Source organism: Chelonoidis abingdonii, chromosome 16, assembly GCF_003597395.2.
Source record: "Chelonoidis abingdonii isolate Lonesome George chromosome 16, CheloAbing_2.0, whole genome shotgun sequence".
NCBI lineage: Eukaryota > Metazoa > Chordata > Testudines > Testudinidae > Chelonoidis > Chelonoidis abingdonii.
Window position 1 is genome coordinate 13,686,148 of NC_133784.1, and position 17,168 is coordinate 13,703,315.

Here is a 17,168-nt window from a genome sequence, read left to right on the forward strand (position 1 = left end):
CGCACTCTGCCTGCAGCATATATACAATCAGTGTCAAGGCAAATTGTTATGTATACATCACAGTCACTGTGCAATAAATTAAACATCAAAGTGCTCAACTGTCCTATTTACACCACCATTAAATAGTTACCACCGGTGTTCTCAGCCTAAGGGGAAGGGGTTAGTAGTTAGTGTGAGGCATAAGAGTGCTTGGCAATTGCGGGGGGAGGGGGTGCTCGTCTGCTCAAACCCTCCTTTGAAGAGCCTTGGGAAGATGCGGCGGGGCTGGAAAGCGGCAGTCGAGGAGCCTCTGTGGGGCAGCATGTGAGAGCCGTAGGCGTGGCGGGGAGCCTTGATGCAGTGTGAGCATGAGAGCGTGAGTCATGGGATCCCTGGCTGGACGCAGCCAGACAGCAGCTGATTAGGCAGGTCAAATGGCACCCTGGAATCTCACCCCACTAAGGCGCTTACTTACATTGCGGTGCACCGTAAGGAATGGCAGAGCTGAGCCAAGGGGGAGGGGCGGAGCAGGGGCTGAAAGCAAGGGCCTTTCTCACCCGGGGCTGGCTGCACCCCTTCTGTCTCCCTTCACCCCTCATGGGAGAGGCAGTGGGTTTTTTTAAAATGCCTCTGACTGTTGAGAGTCCTGCACAGGGAGTATTAAACAAGGCCCGCAGACAGTTGCCGAGCCCTGATCTGCAGTCGCTGAGCCTGCGATGCTGCTACCCAAACTCAGCACTGGCAGCTTGACTGGCTCAAAGTTTGCAGGACTGCTTCCCAAACCCAGCTTTGATTGCTGCTCTCTCTAGTCTAGTAGTCTGGTGCACAGACCTGGCAAGCTTTGGGCACTAAGGCTCCCTGATGCCAACCTTGTGTTTGCCCCGGGACACTGACTGGAACAGCAGTGTTTCCATCTGGTGTTAACTAGCTAGTTCTTGGTGTTGCTAGTGTAAATCCAGAGTCACCCCCACCACATGGCAGGCCGGAGTGGTGTGGCTCTGGATTTAGGTGTGCAAATCCCAGCTGGCTTTGTCTGTGGTGGGGGTGTGGGCCACAGATTGCTGGAGGTGAGGTCCACTTCCCAGTGCAGGCAAGGCCCTGCCAGCAGCAGCCTGTGGCCTGCCATAGTCATCAGAGGCACCGTTTCAAGCACCAGCTGGACAGTGCCCAAGAGCCGACGCCTTCTTGGGGCTGTGCTGGGGAACAGAACAGAGCCAGGAGAGAATGCTGCTGGGGGGCAGGAGACAGGGCACCAGGATGGCATTAGGGTTTCCTCTTGAGTTTGCGAGTGGCCCTGCCACCCCCACTCCGTTCCCGCTTCTCCTTGCGGACGCAGAAGTACTTGGTGACCCTCTTGCGGCACTGCTCGCACCGCACGGCGCAGCACCAGTGGAACTTGCAGTTGCAGCTGGACACCATCTCGGCCCGCCTCTCCTCCACGACCAGCCCACAGTCCCCACACAGCCGCCGGCAGCTCCGCTTCTCCCACCGACTCAGGGCCTTGCCCCGCTTGAGGCACTCCCGGCCCTCGGTCCCCAGCAGCCCCAGGGTCTTGTTCTCCAGGCAGTAGTCGGGGGAGTCTTCCAAGTGGACCAGCTCCTTCTTGGAGATGGAGCTGAAGGTCTCAGCAATGGCCCCCCGGCTGGCCGCACTGTTGCCCACCCCTTGCAACAGATCCACTTTCAGGGCCTTGTGGTACTTCTCCTTCAGGTACGTGCCCACCTCCCGGAACTCGGGCAGCTGCAGCCAGCAAGTCTGGGTGGTGCAGCTGCCTGACACACCATGGCACTTGCAGGTCCGCTTCATGGTCCCCTTCACCGCCTAGGAGACAGAGAGGATGTAACAGCCCATCAGCCAGGACACTCCGGCATCCCCGGAGACACTGCACTCAGCGGCAGCTACCAGGAGAGCTTGCCATGGGCCCTTTTCTAGTGAAAGGGGCTTTGTCAAGATAAAATCACAGTGTGCAACTCCCCACACATTTACCCATGTCTCCACCCAGTGTCTGAATGGAGTGATTTGCAGTGCGCGTGTGTGTACATGCACAAACCCTCCTCATCCAGCCAGCAGATGATTAAAACCAAAAGGATTTGCAAAACCAAATGCAGAATTCAACTGTTGCTATTGCTGCTGCACGTTTTATGGTGACAATTCAGCACTTCCTGCAGTGAGGCCAGTGATGCTAGCCTGGGCCAGGTTCCCTCTACAGCTAGCAAGTGGGGTTTGCCTGCTAAGGCTGCACCAGGCTGCTGTGTTTGCATTGCAAACATGACAGGGCAGATTTACATTTCAAGAGCCAAGCTGAATGGATCAGTGTTTGTAAACTCTCTTCCCTCTCCTCTGTTTAAAGGCTGGACCTCAATTACTTGACAATCCTTTCTGAACCACAGAAGGGTTCCCTATACTTTGCAGCTGCTCCTACACATTGCTGCTGCTTCCAGAAAGGAAGCTTCCCCTCCAGCTTTCCTCAGTAGAGCTTCTCCAAAGTAGGGAGCTATTTTCACTGTCCACAGCTACACTGAGCCCTAATCCTGTAAATTCATCCACTGACTACACTGTGGTGCCATGCAGACGAAGTGCCAGGATCAGATCCCTAATCGGCACCCTTCTTCCCTTTCCTCCAGGGCTGTCAGCGCCTTGTCCCAAGAGACGGTTGTGAGCCAGTTACTGAACTCTTTCACCCTCTGGGGAGCGCCCAGAGGCCCCAGTGGGGAAACTCATCCTGTTGGAAAATGTGCTGCTAAGTGCATTTTAACCAGCCTGATGCTAGCCACCTCGCAGCGCCCAGTGTAGACACAGGCGAGTTGGGGTTAAAAACATGTTAGCCGGGTGGGGGGGAGCTGTCCTTGGGGTTCCCCACCAGCCGTCAACACCTTTTTGAAGCACGGCTGTCCTCCACCGTATTAAGGGCCAAATCCTGGCTCATCTCACGTTAGTCAAGACATGGTAGTGCCCCAACTCCTAACACAGTAGGTACAATCTGATCTGCCTGAAGCCAATGGGAAGTTTGCCATTGATGTCAGTGGGTCCAGGATTTCATGCAGTGTGTTTTCTCAGGATAGACAAGGCCAGAGGAGGGAGAGAGATGCTGCCCAAAGGGCCTGGGAGTTGCGTAGGGATGACTTGGATTGTACTGGCACCTTCAGGGACAAAAGAGTGCAATAATGTGGCTTAGTATATAACTCAGAGGCACACAAGCCACTCATCGGCCAGGGCGGACATTGAGCCTTTGCTCCTGGGGAGGCTGGCTCTTTAGACCTGCAGAATCATTGCACATGCCGTCCCAGCTATCAGATGCCAGCGATCACCAGTGAGACCGAACTGCACTGGTGCAATGCCCTGCGTGGCCTGGAAAAACACTAGAGCTCAACAGAGGTACAGCTACCTTGAGCACTAGCATCCGACAGCGGAGCAGGGGCTATTTCCAGCTGCATGCCCAGGCCCCCCAAAGCTGCCACCCCCCCATGCCCTCCTGGCTTCACAGGCCAAGACCTGCAGTCCCTTCATCTGCCTTTCTCTGGGGCAGCTGATCACTATTACAGAGAGATGCTGGGTACCAGAGGGCCCAGGGAAAACCCTCGCTTCCCAAGGGCCTGTTGGCGAGAAAAGGGCTCACCTTCCGGCCAGCTTCGTTGTTGTGCAGGTTCATGGCCGCTCTGGCATCCTGTCCCGTCTCCAGGGCATCCACAAACTGCTTGGAAATGGCCTCTCCAAAGCCCACGTTGTCGCTGCAGCCACCCCACAGCCAGCCTTGTCCCCCTGTGGAAAGACAAGAGATGGGCAGTTCCAGGGGCCTCCCACATGGCAGCCCCTGCCTGCCCAGCCCCAGGGGGTAAAGCATGGCATGGGTCCCTGGGTGAGATGACTCTACCAGGGGATGGGGAGCAGCTGCGGTGCCACCTCTGGGGTATAGCCAGCCCACAGCCTGGTCACACTTCCAGATTCTCTCCTCTCACAGCCTCACGCCATTTTCATCCAGGTTTGGACACTAAGTGAGCTGGAGAGAGATCTCCTTAGGGAAAACTTCTGTGAGCATCGGGGGTTGTGCTGGCCTTGGCTAGCCCAGAAATTGGAAGCTGTTAACTAACACATGTAAACAGCCTAATGTAGATGTCACCTCGAGCCTTTAACAAGTGTTAAATCCTTGCAACTGGCCCAGTTAAGGCACACTGCCAGAGGAGTAAAGAGTGGCGTCTCCGAAGGGCTTGCACTGGGACTTGTGCTGTTCAACATATTCATAAATGATCTGCCAAAAGGGGTACATAGTGAGGTGGCAAAGTTTGCACGATACAAAATTACTCATGATAGTTAAGTCAAAGCAGACTGCGAAGAGTTACAAAGGGAGCTCCCAAAACTGGGTGACTGGGCAACATAATGGCAGATGAAATTCAGTAATAAATGCAAAGTAATGCATATGGCAAAATATAATCCCAGCTATACATATAAAATGATGGTACCTAAATTAGCTGTTCCCATTCAAGAAAGAGAGCTTGGGCTCATTTTCAGTACTCTGGAAGCACTATGTTTCCAGAGCACTGCAAATTTAAAATAATTCTTCTCACTGTGCCTCTATCATCCTGAACTCATTCCCCAGCTTCAAAAGACTCAAAAATTATCTCCAGTCATCAGTGGGACAGACACAACTGAACAATGTAGTTGTCCTTAATGTGCATCCAGACAATATCAGGGAACCTAGATGTAAATAAGATTGCTGAGAGTTTTAGGGTGACCAGATTTCCTGATTTTATAGGGACAGTCTCGATTTTGAGATCTTTTTCTTATATAGGCTCCTATTATCCCCCACCCCTTGTCCCCATTCTTCACACTTGCTCTCTGGTCTCCCTAGACACTTTCATCCAGAACGCTACAGTGAGACATAATGTCTTTAAACTGGGACTTTAGTGAGGACAGCTTGTAGGTGATTGCAATGATTTTAATATACTGCAATTCATGATACTGTAATTACGTAGTTCATAACAATTGAATCATTATTAAATAGTAAACATACAAATGAGAGACACATTTAGTAACTAGAATATGAAAGAAGTGTATAAATATGCTGAAAATAGCCTCCCCCCAAACTGGCAGAGGTCCCCGGCCCCCAGCACACACACATACCTTTTGAAAAGCACCCACTGACAAAACCAAAACTCAGCACTTATGCTGCTGGGTCTACACTAGGCTGTTAGTGTGGGAGCTAACACTTTCCAAACCCAGCCTAGATAGGCACATATCTCCTCAGAACAGTTGGGGGTCTCGAGCCCTGCAGGGGAGAGCGCAGCCTGAACACCCAACTAGGTGGTCAGAGCAGAGGCGTCAGGCTCCCTCAGCATAGAGTGCGGCATCTTACTATGAATTACGGCTGTGATATAAGTGTAGGCATCAGGCTCCCCTCAGTACACAGCATCTCTCCCACCATTGCCTGGGGCACAAAGGCAAGGGCAGACCAGGGTTTTTATGCAGTAACTAAACTTGTCCTTATAATTCCTCATTCAGCGGTATACTGTCTCATTCAGCCTCATGCGGTGCGGAAATACTCTCCCCTTTGGGACCACTGCTACTCCAGCCCCTCATTTCACTTCCTTCAGCCCCCTTTCTGCTTCTTCCCCTTTCCCCCCTGACTCTGCAATGGGGTGTCTACCCTACACAGGGGTTCTCAGCAGCAGGAGAGCAAGCATCCCACCCTGGAGGGGTGTCAGGCTGGATTTGATATTAGACTCAGCTGGGGGGGAGCTGGGGTTTCTTCACAAAAGAAACCAGTGGAAACTAGGAAAAGGTCTGGTCCAGGGCAAGCCCTTGGGAGACAGAAGCTCACTCTCCCTGGGAAGGCAGACTGAAGAAAGCCACAGGGATCGAATTAATCCCGTGGTGGGCCCTGGAAAGGGGGCTGGGTGCACAGAGGCAGTCTTTGGGGTCGGCTTCCAGCACAGAAAGACGGAGCCGAGGGAGAAGCCAGAGGCCCAGGCACCAGAGGAGAGGCAGTGTTAAGCCAGGGGCGGCTCTAGATGTTTCGCCGCCCCCAGCAGGGCAGCGTGCCGCGGGGGTGCTCTGCCGGTCACTAGGAGGGCAGCAGGCGGCTCCGGTGGACCTCCCGCAGGCGTGCCTGCGGAGGGTCCGCTGGTCCTGCAGTCCGCTGGTCCCGTGGCTTTGGTGGACCTCCCGCAAGCATGCCTGCGAGAGGTCCACCGGAGCTGCCTGCCACTCTACTGGCAACCGGCAGAGCGCCCCCCCGTGGCAAGCCACCCCAAGAACATGCTTGGCGTGCTGGAACCTGGAGCCGCCCCTGTGTTAAGCACACGTGGCAGGGAACTGGCACATGTGGCTTGGTGCCCAGGCAAACACAGCCTGTCTGAAGGAGCAGGGATAGCTGCTTACTGCAGGGTACCTGGGCTGGAACCCAGAGCAGAGAATGGGGCTAGAGCAACCATCTAGGAGGTGCTAGAGGAACATGGCCAGTGATGCCACAACCACTGCCAGGCGGTGCTGCAGCTTCTGTACAGCATCCCTCATCTCTTCGCCCTGCAGTAACCCTGAGGCCCAGCTCCAAAAGCACAGTGCCCTACTCTCACCTGAACTAACGGAGAATCTCCATGAGTTGTCCTGGGGCTATGACATGTAAGTGAGCAGCACTGAGTCTATCAGGGGCAATGGTGCACAGTAATGCTAGCCAGCTCATTTCAATAATAAGCAGAAGTTATTCACAGATCAGGCTGTCCCAGGGTTATCTCTGTCTGAACCCCACCTGGGACTGATCACAATGTTACCAGTAAATGGGATCCATGTGTGGTACATAGAGTCTGGAGACACCCCACTAGGCAATCAGTAATGAGAAACTATTGAGAGTGGTGTGACTATCTGCTGCCTTTTAGCTGTTTGGCTTTTTAAAAACAGAATGCACTTGAATAAACAGTAGAAACCCCATGTACAGAGAAATCCTGCTCTGAAAAGGATACAGAAATGCTTCCTGACTCAGCCAGTCTGAGCCCTCTGTGTATTTGGGATCACATCTGCTGACTTCAATGAGTAGAATGACTGTACGTGACTCCCATCAGCCCTCCACAGCCAGCACATCTAAGAGGGAGGGAGCTGGAGTCATCCCAGCTGGGGCTTGATTACTAAGCTCCACTCAGTTACAGCTGGGCAAACCCTCTGAAGACAATCAGCTTGCACAGGTGCCACTGATCCCACAATTGGCCTGCTGAGCCTTTTTGATAGGGGGTGTGTGGGAGCTGGAGAGAGCCCACCTTGAAAAAACCCTGTTGTGCTTGTAAACAAGCCCCTATAAAGCTGAAGTCCCTGTGAGCGCTAATAACCACAGGACCACATGTTTTATGTACTGCAGAGTTGCACTTCCACAGCTTCCCGGATACACATGCTGGGAGGCTGGAGTTTGGCGTGGAAGGGAAGGTGCCTCTTGGGAAAGTTCCATAGTCTCTGACTAAGGGCTTAGATTTGTGGCCATTCGGTGTTGGGTGAGTAGCAGCCCTATGGTTTGTGTGGCATTTTGAGACTGTTTTGGCTGGAAGGTTCTTAATGAATGGAAAGGATTCCCATCAGCTGCCAGGTTGGGGACCAACTGGGGCACTCAGCAAACAGATGGGCTCCTCTCAGCTCAGTGCAGAATGGCACGTGTGTCTTGCTGGTGTGATTCACTCCCCCTGCGCTCTCATGCTGTGATCCCCCAAAAATCTGACGATAACCCTGGTGTCTTCCTACGGGTTAATTCCTGGAGCATGGGCACCCCATGGAACTGTCTGGCTTCTACTGCGATGATCTCCCTGGGCCCTCTGTGAGTGACTCTCCCACAGGGTTTTCCCACTGCGCTTTCTAAATAATGCCAGAGAGTGCACAATAACGGTCACAATTAATGCAGCAAATAACATGGACATTGAGGAATCCATGCTGATCCAAGGTGCATGTAACAGGGTTGAGTTGCAATGTACAGAGAGAGATGGTGGATTGCAGGAGTGAGAAAGACTAGAATAAAAGGAGAGAGGAGGATAACTAGAGCTGGTCAGAATTTTTCCCATGGAAAATTTTGAGTTTTGAGCAAAAAAATCAAAAACTGAAATATTTTATTCTGAAATGCCAGTGCAGTGCCTCATTGGAACTATAGTTCAGGAGCCTCATATGCCCATTCTTCTCTATGGTCTGGGCTCCGTGGTGGGACTACATCTCCCATGATGCATCACTCTCCCCCTTGATGAGGAGAAGCCATGTATCATGGCAGTCACATGGCATAAGGCATCATGGGAGACAAAGTTTATCTGAGGACCCTGGTCCATAGAGAAGAATGGGAACATGATGCTTCCAAACTACAACTCCTATGAGATATCGTGGTGGCATTTAGACTAGACATATTTTTGTTTTTGGCTGAAAATTGAAAGGTTTTTTTTACTTTTTCAGGCATTCAGTTTTTTCGACAAAAAGTTGAACTTTTCCATAGAAAAGTTCTTCGCAAAAAAATTTTTTTGCCAATTCTCCATCAAAAAACAATTTCAGTGTAAATTTTTTAACCAGCCCTAATAACAATAATTCCGCTCCAAGCATTAATATCCTATGTGCTCTGACACTGACTTGCTGAGTGATTTCCGGCAACCCCTTCAGCCAAAACTTTCAAAAGTGGCCATTGAAATTTGAGTACCTCAATTTCCAGATGTCAGTTGTCCTGAAGGCTGGTCATTCTACCACCCCAACATACTTAAAAATTTGTGGCCACTTTTAAATCTATTGGTCAATAAGGCCAAACTGGCAATGACTGGGCTGCCATGGTGAGTGTGTGAGGTGTCTGTGTCTGAGAGTTTGTGACTGGTTAGACTTGTAGAACTTGATTATCTCCTCATTTTTACACTGGTCTTGTTCCATTGGCTTCAATGAAATTATTCCTGATTTACACCAGTGTATGTGAGGAGAAAATCAGGTCAGTGTGTGTGTGTTTGTTTCTTTTGAGGGAGTTAAGAAAATTAAGCAAGGGTTGGGCAATGCTATAAATTCAGGGCTAGCTCCTGGGCTGGTCTGAATTGACTTGGCTCCATTGACTTCCACAGAACTACATCAGCTTACACCAGGTGAGGATTCAGCCCTGGAACACTTTCTTTCTGGAGCCTTTTTGCCACTAGGGGACCAAGGGAAGGAGCTGTTTCTCCAGGCTCAAGGGGAGAAGTGGAGAGACACCCAGTGTGGTAGAGGGTGAGACACTCAAATCACATCTGATCTGCTTCTTACCGAGCTGTCCATTGCGGGAGTCATCACAGCCGCAATTGTCGAAGTCCCCAAGGCTGCAGTTCCTCGTCAGCGTGTACATGACGCCCGCCGAGCTGATGGCATGGACAAAGGCTGTCTCTCGGTTTGCTGCCAGGCACAAACACATGGGGAGGGAAAGCGCTAAAGGTTTCACTATGGGCTGGGTGGAGCAGAGCCAGCTCCTGCTGTAGGGGAAGAGAAGATTCCAAGCGCAGGTCTCTATGGCTGAGGCTAGGTGGATTGGGTTAACCTATATCTTTTCACCCCTGCTTGGGGCCCTTTGGAGAGTGAAGGGCAGAATGCTGCCCTGCCTGAGCTATCCCATTGTAGACAATACGTCAGTGGATGTAGTGCTGGGGAAATGTGCTGGATGAGCAGCACTGCCATCCATCCCCAGACAGGGTACAGCATAGGCACCAGCAGGGCGAGCCTCACCCACGTGGCTGCGCCAATATGCTTCATCTTTGAGCTGCAGGGACTATCTCTAGGGTCGTTTCCGTGCAGAGTCATGGCCTCTGCTGGGATCAATAGCAAAGGGTGACCATTCAGGGCCCCTTGTGGTGCTGGGATCAGCCCACTAGGACCTGGGCTGAAATGATCAACTCATTTCCCTGGGGCCCCAGGTGATAATGACATGTGTTCATCTCCAGGACCAGCTGGGGCAGGATTTCAGCTGGCAAGCTAGAGAAAGGCCTGCTAGCTCATTGCCAATTTCCACACACAGACCCCCAGGCTCTAGCTCTCTAGCCTGCTACTGATCCCCCACGGTCTGGCCCTTGAGCCTAGTGCCAATCCCCAGGAGCCAGCTCTGTAGCCCATTCCCAGTCCCCTGGGGCCTGGCAGCCACCCCATGCGGAGGCAGTGAGCATGGGTATCTATGAGAGTCAGGTCTGGGGCAAAGGCGTTTCCTGCTGGTTGCTGGGGGGTAGGGTGAGGGGGGTGGAGTGGGGGAGCCATTTCCATGCTCACCCTGGAAGGCTCTGGCAGGCCCTAGCAACCCACCCGCCCTGCAGCCGTGCTGAGGTAGGAGAGCCGCACGGGGCAGCGATTGGACCTCCACCCTCTGGAAGCTGCACTAGGGAAGCCCCCACGTCGGCCTGTTGGCCCCAGAACCTGATCACCAGAGCAGAGCCGTGGAGAAACTTCTCTTTAGCCAGCTCCCACATCTGCTTTCCCAGAACTCCAGCCCTGTTTTCAGTCTCTGTATCCACTCACCGGGCCACCTCCCCATCCCTATGCGTGTCTCAAGGGCAGAGGCCAGGGCTGGCTCTAGCATCTCCTCCCACAGGGTCTTTCAGCTGATTTGTCTCAGTTCCTCCTCACAGGAAGTGGCAGGCACTGAGGGTGGAAAGCTGACCCAGCTGTGTGTGTGTCTGCTGAACCCAACCCCATCCTTGGCCAAGTGGGGGCTCAGCAGGCACACAGCCCTGGCGTGGTGATGTTTGCCATGACCTCGTGCTGCTGTGCCAGCCGTGGTCCAGACACACCTCCCCAGAGCAATGCCAGGGCCAGCCATGGGGGGAGCAGGAAGGACAGGGCCAGCCATGGGGAAAAGGGCCTGGGAATGATGTGCCCAGAGAGAAAAGGGAGACAAGGAGATCCCCAGGAAAAGCAGGGGCCTGTGGGCTCTAATCTGTGGCAAAGGGGTCCCATGAGCTGTAGCCAATGCTTTCCTTACCACTGCGCAGCCCGCCGTGGCTGGAGAGCTGCAGCGCTCTCTCGGGGCAGTTCCAGCGGTCCCATGCGAATTGGAACTTGCACTCCTCAATGCCGCTCTGAGCCCCGGCCGCCACGCTGCTGGAGTAGATGAGATACGCCTGCACGGGGAGGGCAGCGGGTCACAAGGAGCCACATGTCCTCGGGCAGCTGAACCCCTGGCACAGGTGTGTCCCCCACGGGCAGGGCTTGCTGTTGGGGGCAGAGCTCCAGCACAGCCCAGCAGTACCTGGGAACCACAGCTCCGTTTTGCTCCTGGATATTCACCGAGAGGCGGCGACTTCTGAACACAGGATCAGGAGCTAGGAACTGCACCATGCTATTCCCAGATGTGTGGGGCCATGGGCCAGTTATTTAACTGCCTGGTGCCTCAGAATCCCCCGGGGTAACAAGACAATGATAACCCAGACCCACCTCCCAGGGAGTCATAAGGCTAAGCAGCTGGTGGCATGACCGGGCGCTGACAGTGTGCAGTGCTGTGTGTTGCCTGTATTTCAGCTCTGGAGGTTATGTGGGAGGAGCTAAGTGGCAGGAAGAACCAGTAGGAGAGTCCCAGAGAGGACAGCTCTTGCCCTCTCCAGCCAAGAACAGGATGGGGTTTGCCCCCAATTGACACTTCCGGTGTTACTGAAACAGTGCCGAAAGGGACTGATGGGGAACTAACTTTCCCGTCTCCCCTGGGATCAGGGATCCTCAGAAGCAGAAGGACCAGACAGCATTGGCTTTGCTCTGACAGAACAGCCATATCCTCAGCTGGTGTCTAGTCCATGGAGCAACACTGATGTCCCCCAGCTGAGGATCTGTCCAACAGGATCTGACTGCCCTGCAATGGAAGCCCAGGGTTAGCAGAACTGGAGTGAGCAGCCCCTGGGTTTGCTAACCTACGGCTCAAGTGTCTACACTCCTTTGTAACCCCAGGTTAGTGACTGTTGAAACCTGGGTTCCAAGCTGGGGCTCCATTGTCTACACCATATTATGTGGGCCCAAGTCCAGCCACCCATATCCCAGACGTCCTAGTGCCCTCCCCAAACGTGGCCACTCTAACCCTTTGCCCGTTGTGCAGTCATGGGCGCCAACTTCCCCTCTGTCCAGTGGTTGCTTAACCCCCCTGCCCCCACCCCTGCACTGCTTCTTTCTGCCCCTGCACTACACTCGCCCCACCCCCATTCCACCCCTTCCCCAAAGTCCCTTTCCCACCCCCAGGGTCCGCTCCAGGCCCCAGCACACCAAGCTCGTGCTTGGGGCGGCAAATCGCAGGGGGATCTCTGCCAGCCTCACAAGGGCAGCAGGCAGGCTGCCTTCTGCGGCTTGCCTGCAGAGGGTCCACTGGTCCCGCAGCNCAAGAGCCTTTAAATCACTCTTATTGCTTCTCATGCTGCCCATCATATTGTAATCATCATATTGCAAGTCCCCGAGTCTGAACAGCTACCCTGCAGTTTCACCCCCCCCCGTCTCCCAAGTCCCTGCCCCTACCCTGCCTCTTCTCCGCCTCCTCCCCTGAGCATATTGCTCCTCCTGGAAAGTCCTAAGTGCTGGCAGACAGCTGTTAGGCAGCAGGGGGGCAGGAAGCACTGGGAGGGAGGAGGAGAAGCAGGGACAGCGCACTGTCAGGGGGAGAAGGAGGCAAGGAGGGGGAAGCTTGGCTGCTGGTGGGTGCGGAGCACCTCTTAATTTTTCCCCGTGGGTGCTCCAGCCCTGGAGCACCTATAGGTGCAGTGTTGGAAAACTTGACTGCCTGGAGCACAAAGGAAGACAGCCTGTGGGATAGTTTTGGCAGAATCCCAGAGCACATGTCCATGGGGCTGTGTCCACGCTGCACAGCAATAGGGCTTGAACCCTGGGTCCTGGCTTGACTCAGGCTTGGACCCTGGGTCTAAGGGTTAGCACGATGTGTGTGTGGATGGAAGGGGGGTTAGTGATTGAACCCTGGGTCTACCTGGCAGTGTAGACGTATCCAGAAAGACAGCCTGATATAACGTGCAGTCATTAGTGCAATGGGGCCTAGTGGATAGAACACAGCACTGGGACTCAGAAGACCTGGCTTCTATTCCCAGCAGAGTGCTACATGATCTTGGGCAAGTCACATCCCCCTCCCTGTGCCTCAGTTTCCCTCTGTGTAAAATTAGGGATCATGATACCGACCTCCTTTGTAACGTGCTTCGAGATCTGCAGACGAAAAGAGCTAGGTATTATTGTAACTTGCGACGTGCAAAGTGGGTGTCAAAATGCAGACATTCAGCACATGGCAGAGGGGTAAATGATCACACTGCCATACTTCACATGAGGAATCCAGGCTGGGATGGCTCTGCTCACGCTAGTGTCAAAGGCCTGATTCTCCCTAGCCTCATTTACATCCATGCAAAGCGAGTGTGAAACGCTACCTGTTGTGTGAGTGAGTGGAGGGCAGGGGTCTGGCCTAAAGGAATTATCTTCTCCACTCTCATCCATCCTGACCCCATCCCTATGCTGCTTCTGGGGCCACACGCTTAGCCTTGTGCTCGAGGCAAAGCCCTCACGTCATGCTGTTGTGATGCTGTGGGTCAGCGGGCTGTAACTCCAGTGTTACCAGGACCCATTTCCTTACAGGCCAGATTGCAACACCCTTCCTCCCAGGCCGATCTGAGCCTAAGGGACTGCCCCACCTGAGGATGGGTGTGTCCTTGCAGGGGGCACTATGGTGCCCCCCCGGGGGGGGGGGCTGTGCCTGATGTCCCTTAGCCCTCCATGGGGGAGCCTGGCATTGCAACAGTGGACAAATGGACCCTGTCTCTGCTGCAGGGTGGTGGGGGGCCTGTGGGAACAGCCAGCTAAGCTGGGTTATGTGGGAGCTAGAGGCCCCAGAGCCTGGTGTCAATGGGCACAGCTCTGGGATCCGGCTCCCAAGACAGACGCTGGTGTTCCCAGTGAGCAGAACCGATCACAGGCCAGAGCGCAGTGATGGGCACTGGACAAGCAGCCTCATCTCCTCCGCACCCTCCCCCAAGCTTCCTCCAGCTGGCACGCTGGGTGGGGAGGCCAGGGAGGCTGCTGGAGATGGAGGAAAGGAACGAGATGCCCTTGAGGGCTGAGTGGAATCCAAAGCGCAGATCAAAGGGATTTCTCTTACCTTCGGGCCAGTCATCAGGAAATTATTCACTGACCTGGAAGAGAGAGAACAGGCCTGAGTGGCGAGGAATCAGCACAGTGCCGACCACGGGAATGCCTGGAATTCTGCAGTGCCCTCACCAGCTCAGAGCCTCATTGACCTCCCAGCCCCTCCCCCCGGGGCAGAGAAGCCCCTTACCCCTCCTCAGAGCCGTTCCACATTGGGAAATCACCTGCTCACTGCTGGCCCATCTTGGGTGCAACAGCTGCCCCCACCCCAGAAGCTGTGACCCCTCACCCCTCTTCGCAGCCTGGGTCAGGGCCCTCCTCCCCTTCCTCATAATTGCCCCCACTTTAGGGCAATTCCCCTCTCCCCTTATCACCCCATCCCACCCTCGGGCAATTCCTGCCCTCCCATCCATGCCCTCATCCTCTCTCCTTCTTGCACTGTCAGTCTTTTTCCAGTCATGTGATTTCCATTTGCAGGTGTTTGCACAGCTGGTCCCAGTGGGAATGACCCTCCTGCGCATGACAGAGCCCAGCCCCTGCCCTGGGACCAGCCGCACATCCCCACTGCACAGCCCCTGGATGCTGCCACAGCATGCTCAGGATCTGGTCCCATGTGCGTTAGCGCCACCAAGGCAAACTGGAAGGTAGCGCACATCTAGCTCAGTAAGCGGACAGACAGGAAGGAGGAATTCCTGTGTTCTAGGCTTATGCCCTAACCACCTCCTTGTTATGTGGGACCCTGTGACCTCTAATCTAATCCAACTTGAACCAGGGTAAGTAGTTGCAGTGTTGTCAACTTCTATATATTATTCTGAGTCTGACGCTATTTAGTGGTTGTCTTAAGGCCCCAGCTCCTGGAGGCATGTGATTATGAGAATCTCAGCTCTCCTCCTGAGACAACAATAAGGCTCTAGCACTTGTGGTTACAGAGAAAAGCTTGAAAACAATGGCTATGAGGCCAGAAGGCAAATAAAAATAACATCAGTATTGGGTTTTTTTTTAAATCATGAGCTTTTCTTTAAGCCTCTTACTATCTTGGGCCAGACTTATGATTTTTGGAATCCTCTGGGGTGTCCTTACTGTGCTTGGGATCATTGCTCCCACTTCTAGCTGGAATGGGAATCAGACGTGATGAAAGACCATGAGAAAAGTTGTTCTCCCAGCTCATGTGGAAGGAGAAAGTAACTGCAATCTCGTAAAAACACTTTCCCCTGACACGGCTTTCATCTGACTCTCCCTGACTTGAGGCAGGCAAAGGATGTTCAGAGAAGTCCTGCCTGGCTTTTCCAAACGTAACCATCAGGCCTTTCAAGAGTCCTCCACTATTGCTCTGTTCCCTTTGCTACACCCACTGCTCCCAACTTGACCTAATCTCTCTCTCTCTCTCTCTCTCTCTCTCTCTCTCTCTCTCTCTCTCTCTATAGGACCAGGTCCCCATTGTGCTTGGCACTGTACGTAGCCATAGTGAGAGACAGCTGCTACCCTGCAGCACTTAGAGTTAAGACAGACAGGGAGTGGGAGCGGAAATAGATATGGTGCTTGCCACAGGAAATCCGGGCAGAGCCAGAAATTGAAGCCAGTTGTTTTGTCCTAGCTACTGGTGTTGTAGAGTTTGAGGCCAGAAAGGCCCACCAGATGATCCAGTCTAACTTCCCGTATCTCACAGGCCATCATCCCTACCCAGCACCCGCACGCTAAACCCAACAACCAAATGAGATCAAAGTATCACAGCCCCCAGGTGCAGCTTTCTCTGCTAGCATTTCTGAATCTTCTGAACACCCAGCAAATAAGGATCTTCTTCCATTTCATCCACTGCTGCTTTAACCACATGAGCCCTGAGCCACAGGAAATGAGGGAGGTGCACCCTAGTGTACAGGGGTCAGTCACACTCTGTCTAGTTGAGGTATCCCCATCATTGACCCCATCACTATTGTATCCAATCAACTCACAATCAGTTTATGTAGCCTTATAACAACCCTGTGAGACAGGGTAGAGCTGTTATCCCCGTGGTGCTGATGGAGAAACTGAGGCACAGCGTGAGACTAAGTGACTTGCCCAGGGAGTGTGTGGCTGAGCAGCAAATTGAAGTCCGGTCACCCAATTTCCAGGCTAGCACCCTAACCAGTGGCTCATCCTTCCTCTATGCTTCTGTATCTCAAGAAGTCTTTAAGAAATAACAACCTGCATGTTCTTTGGGGATAGATCAATGGAGCTATTTCACTGTGAAATAATATAGGAATTGCCAGACCAGATCAGACCAGGGGACCATCTGACAGTAGCCCGCTCCAGTCACTTCTAAAGAAGGTATAAGAAACCCTGTAATGGTCAATGACGAAATAACCTGCCCATAGGGGAAGTCCCTTCCTAACCCCTGTAAATTAGAGGTTGACATATGCCCTGAAGCATGGGGGTTTACATCTCTTATACATTTTTATTCTATTTAATATAATTGTGGTTGTGGTTGTTATCCACAGAAATGTCCAATCCTTTTCTGAATCTTACTCAGTTCTGGGTTTCAGCAATACCTTGTGGTAAGGGGTGCCACAGGATATAGATGCATGTATGAGAATGATCAGTATCCCTGCTACCTCAGTCTTAGCTTTGTATCTACTGAAATCTGGCATGTGTATCCTTTGGGCAGGCAATGCTCAGAGCCAGCTCTTCACCAGAACTCTGGTTGACTGAAGGGTCCAAGGGCTGGAGTTAGTGGTTTGAACATTTTCTCCTTCCCAAAAGTGGAACAGAGAGCCTGTTCTCCCAATGGCATCCACAGATACTGGCTGCTGTCAGTCCAGGGACAGCCTATAACACAGGTGCTGCTGCTGTGGAGCTGGCTATGGTGTATTGAAAACTGTAAAAATTGTGATCTATCACTTTAAAATTAAATTCTCAGAGGTTTTCCTGATTCTGCTTGCAGGCTAGTGGGCTCTGGGAAAGCATGGGATCAGAGTCAGTCTGCAGCCAGGCAGCCTAGAGTAAGGTGGGGTGAGTTGTGCCTCTCTGTTTTATGGAGCAGCCTGCTTTGTCTCTGTCTGTTTTGGGGCTCTTGTGTGTTTTTGTTCTAGATTCTAAGAAGTAAAGTAGTGTTACCTTGTAACCTTCCAGGAAGACTATTTGATGTTTTTATTTAAATTCTC

The 17,168-nt window shown here is 52.9% G+C and overlaps 1 protein-coding gene across 1 annotated transcript in view; it reads right to left on the reverse strand.

Moving 5' to 3' along the window:
- Positions 1-1,037: 1,037 nt before the first annotated feature.
- WNT8B (Wnt family member 8B) overlaps positions 1,038-17,168 on the reverse strand; it is a 73,097-nt gene continuing 56,966 nt past the window's right edge. The window contains exons 2-6 of the mRNA XM_075072911.1: positions 14,045-14,078; positions 10,901-11,039; positions 9,205-9,330; positions 3,596-3,738; positions 1,038-1,800 (exon numbers count right to left, since the gene is read on the reverse strand). Of these exons, the coding sequence (XP_074929012.1) occupies positions 1,243-1,800; positions 3,596-3,738; positions 9,205-9,330; positions 10,901-11,039; positions 14,045-14,078 (1,000 nt within the window). The 3' untranslated portion in view covers positions 1,038-1,242. The remainder of the gene's footprint in view (positions 1,801-3,595; positions 3,739-9,204; positions 9,331-10,900; positions 11,040-14,044; positions 14,079-17,168) is intronic.